The sequence below is a fragment of the Schistocerca americana genome, chromosome X (genome assembly GCF_021461395.2).
Source record: "Schistocerca americana isolate TAMUIC-IGC-003095 chromosome X, iqSchAmer2.1, whole genome shotgun sequence".
NCBI lineage: Eukaryota > Metazoa > Arthropoda > Insecta > Orthoptera > Acrididae > Schistocerca > Schistocerca americana.
The window spans coordinates 111,605,053-111,609,272 of record NC_060130.1 but is presented as its reverse complement, the minus strand read 5'-3'; the positions used below and the strand labels follow the sequence as shown (position 1 = coordinate 111,609,272).

General features: G+C 37.1%; 1 protein-coding gene across 1 annotated transcript; it reads left to right on the top strand.

Annotated features, from left to right (window-relative positions):
* The first annotated feature begins 2,397 nt into the window (after positions 1-2,397).
* Positions 2,398-3,947, top strand: LOC124556707. Its single transcript, XM_047130690.1, has 2 exons — positions 2,398-2,671; positions 3,083-3,947. The coding sequence occupies exon 2, from the start codon at positions 3,088-3,090 to the stop codon at positions 3,574-3,576; it is 489 nt and encodes a 162-aa protein (XP_046986646.1). The 5' UTR covers positions 2,398-2,671; positions 3,083-3,087; the 3' UTR covers positions 3,577-3,947.
* The last annotated feature ends 273 nt before the right edge of the window (positions 3,948-4,220 follow it).

The following is a 4,220-nucleotide window of genomic DNA, read 5'->3' as shown; positions in this document are numbered from 1 at the left end:
GGTCATTCTTTTTCTCTCTTCTTTGCCATTAGGTGATAATTGTAGAAATCTTTATGTTGCCAGTTGTCTATCAGGAAGGTTTCTGTTAGAATTGCAAGATCTGCGTTTTGCAGAATGTCTGTTGGTGCTAGGTTAAGAACACTTTTTATTCCCTCTATATTCCACAAGACTGCTTTTATTTCTTGCTTTTCTGGTTTTCTTCTTAGTTTAGTTGAGCTCTGCTCCCTCTTCCATTGATCGTCTTGGGAACCAAAATTGATGTACTTTTATGTTTTCTGGCCAGAATTCTGGTTCTTGTGTGATTTGTAGCTTTTCAAACAGAATGCCTACTTTGAAAGCTTTTTTGTCGCCCAGTGTGTGCCGTTCTTCACTTTCTAGTTGTCCCAGTATTCCAATCCTTGTTAAGGTATTTCACTACTGTAGCAGTTGTGGTGGTTCTCTTTAAGTTACTGATATATAGCCACACTGTTGTTTCTGCTGCTTGCATTTCTTTGTCTTTTTTTGTACCCATTATAGTTCTATTTTTACTCTGGTTTGTTCTGTACCAGCTCCTCCCTACCACAGTACTCCAAGTTGGATCCTCTTGTTTATTAACCTGATTTCGGGTTCTGTTATGTTGCTCATGTGCATTGATTTAGACTTGTAGTTGATTTTGTTGCTGTAGCAGAGGATTTCTGTATATTGTTGTTCCCCCTGGTTTAACTCTGTTGTTGTATTTAGTTTGTATGTTGTTTCCATCAGTTTTGGTTTTCCATGGGTCGAGGTGACTTTCCTTTTCTAGAGTTTTTTTTTTTTTTTTTTTTGCTCCTGTATTAATACCCATAGTTTGTTTTTTAGGAAATCAGTTATCTCCTCCACTTTGTGCCTCAGTTCTCCCATTTCCATCTTATTTCCGTCTTTTTTTTGCTCTTTCCAGAAAGCTACCCACACTGATGTCTTCGTTGAAGTTCTTCTCAGATCCTGTAGGTATCTTTCCCATCTGTCTCTGTCAGCTATGCGCTGTTTCCTGTGTTTTGCCAATAGACGTCGCTAGGTGTCCAGCAGTGCAGCTGTCTTCTCCCTCGCTCGTCTCCTCTTATTGGATGTTCCTAACCTCTCTTGTAGGATTCCTATTCTCCTTCTTCTTTGCTTTTGTTTCATTTTTCAAAGATTCTAAGCATTTTATTATTTCACTCACTGCCTCTAGAAATTTGCTCTTCATTTCCTTCTTCAAATATCCTCCTTCTTCTGCCACTTTTCTGATCACCATAAGGGCATTCTCAATACGATTCACTGCACTGTCCGCCATCTTTATTATGCCATGAAGAACACAAGGTGTAGCCGAACTGCAGGTGTTGGCTTATGTTGGTACTAATAATGTGTGCCACATTCTATCAGAAAAGATTCTCTCCGGTTTCAGGTGGCTACCTGAATTGGTAAAGACAATCATACTTGTTCGTGAGATGAAGGCATTGCTCACCATCTGTAGCACTGATGACAGGACCAAATACTAACCTTTGCTACAGAGCCAAGTGGAGGATCTGACGCAGTGGCTCAGATGGTTCTGCAACCATGTAGGCTGCAGACTCCTTAATTTGTGCCATAGGGGGCATTGGGTCGTGCTAAATAGGTCAGGGCTTAACTACACACAAGAGGTGTCTACGTGGGTAGCAGGGGCAGTTTCTTAAAACTAGAGGGTCTTGGGAAAGAACAACAACAGTTTCAGTCTCAAAGGGTGCAGGTCAAACACAGGACAAGGATTGACCTAGGAATCATAGGTATTATAGTAGTAAATTGTTGTAGCTGTTTTTGGAAAGAACCAGAACTCCAGGCACTAATAAAAGCACTGAAGCACAAACTGTTATAGGTACTGGGAGCTGGCTAAAGCCATAAATAAGTTCAGCCAGATTTTCAAAAATGGCAATGGTGTTCAGAAAAGATAGATGAAATACAGTCGTTGGTGGCATATTTACTGCCTTTAGAAGTAGTCTATCTTGTACTGTCTTGAAGCAAAATTGAATTGGATAACTCCTGTAAGCTATTATGAGTAGAGGCTATACTTGACAACTGGAATAAATTAATAATTGGTTCCTTTTGCTGATGCTGAAAGGTTCAAAGAAGAATTGAGTGTCATTTCAAATAGGTATCCCATTCATACAATTGTAGTTGGTAGTGACATAAATCTACCCATAAAATACAAGTTGAAAGTCAGTAGCAGGCTTAAAACTTCAACTGAAATTGCTTCACATCTAAGCAACAGTTAATCCCCAGCAAATAGGGAGCATTATGGTGGACACAGGGATTGCTGACCACAAGGTCAGAATGAATTCTGTAATATATATATATATATATATATATATATATATATATATATATATATATATAGGGTGAAGGCTCTAGTTTTGGCCACTACCCCACTTATGGCCAACTTGATGTCAAAGGTTAATTTTTAAGCTTCTCTGGAATACCAGCCAGTTCTACTATAGATTATTATAAACTTTGTGAAAGGCTCTCTTCATTTGTCTACATAATCATTCTTTTGTCTGTTTTTGTTTGGAGACACCATTTTGTGAAATGATCAGTGTTGCAGAAGCTGGGTTTTGCAGAAGTTTTCTTTAAGCAACACATGATCTGTTTTTTTGTATTTTACATGTTTAAATAAAACATCAGAAGAAACTTAATCTGTTCAGAGGTAAGATAAGGCATTATATTTTCATTTCTTTAAAGTTTTATATTGCTCAGCCTAAAAACATGTTATCAAAAGTATGTGGCCATTAACAGATCCATATTTATCCCTGGTTCCGTGTTATGGCCATTTATGTGGCCATAAGTGGAGACATATATGTATCCTGTTTTGGCCACTTCTAAAAACTGATACAAAAACATCAATATTAGTGTTCTGTCCTACATTACACTAGGCTAATTTTATTTAAATAGGCTTATTAAAATATTTTTGGTATTTTTAAATCAATGTATACCTCATTGTTAGTATTGTCTTGGCATATCATACTAATTTACCTATGCTTGTAAGATACAAAATATGCAATAGGCACTATTCAAATATGCAACATTCTTTAACTAAATCTTTGTGCATTATTTATAGGAAAAATGAGTCAACCAAAGAATAAGAAGTTTCAGTATTCTCCCAGCAATGTTAAAGATGCTCTAAAGGCTATTGATGAGGGAATGAAGGTTGCTACTGCAAACAAGTTGTACAAAGTTCCAAGGACAACATTAAGAAACAAAATTTCTGGTGTATCTCCAAAAGAATCTACAGGGCACTGTGGTCCACTTTCTGTCTTAGGAGAACAAATTGAAAAAAAATTGGTGGACTGGGTTTTGGACTGTTCTAGCATGGGATTTCCAGTTACTAAAGAAAATCTCTGTGCATCTGTGCACAAACTTATTGAGAATGCAGATATGGAAAGTTGTAAGGCTACATTTACTAACAATCGACCTGGAAAAAAGTGGTATTATGGATTTCTTAAGAGGCACAAGGTTCTGTCACAAAAACATGCAGAATATGTCAATAGGTCTAGAGGTTCTGTTACAGAAGAGAAAATAAGAAACTGGTTTCAGAAGTATCCATCACTTTAAATGATATGGATGTGTTAAATGACCCAAATAGAATTTTTAATATGGATGAAACTTCTTTTTTTCTGGCTCCTAAAGGAGAATTAATCATAGGTCCTCGTGGCCATCATGTTTATGAAGAGTCGTGTAACTCTGACAAAGATAACGTTACTACATTGTTTGCAGTGAATGCTGCTGGAAAAGTTGCTCCTCCCTTAACACTGTTCAAATATGCAAGGATTCCAGCATCATTGGTGAAAGCAGCTCCTCCAAACTGGGGCATTGGAAAAACAGAAAATAGGTGGATGACAGGTGAAAGTTTTTTTGAGTATATAACAAATGTATTTGATCCGTTCTTGAAAGAAGCTGAAATTCCCCGGCCTGTAGTAATATTTTTAGATGGGCACTGCTCTCATTTTACACTTCATTTGAGCAGATATTGTAGGGAAAATCAGATCATTCTAGTTGCTCTCCATCCCAATTCTACACACATCTTGCAACCATTAGATGTAGCTGTCTTTGGACCTACGAAAAAAATGTGGAAGAAGATTGTTCAGAAATGGCATTTTGAAAATAATGGCACTGAAATTTCAAAATCTGATGTACCTTCTGTTCTGTCACAAATTATTACAGAACCTAAAATGGTGGCAAATATTCGTGCTGGTTTC

Bases quoted from the DNA above. Each gene is read 5' to 3' on its own strand.
- LOC124556707 (XM_047130690.1), top strand. From the start codon at position 3,088: ATGAGTCAACCAAAGAATAAGAAGTTTCAGTATTCTCCCAGCAATGTT.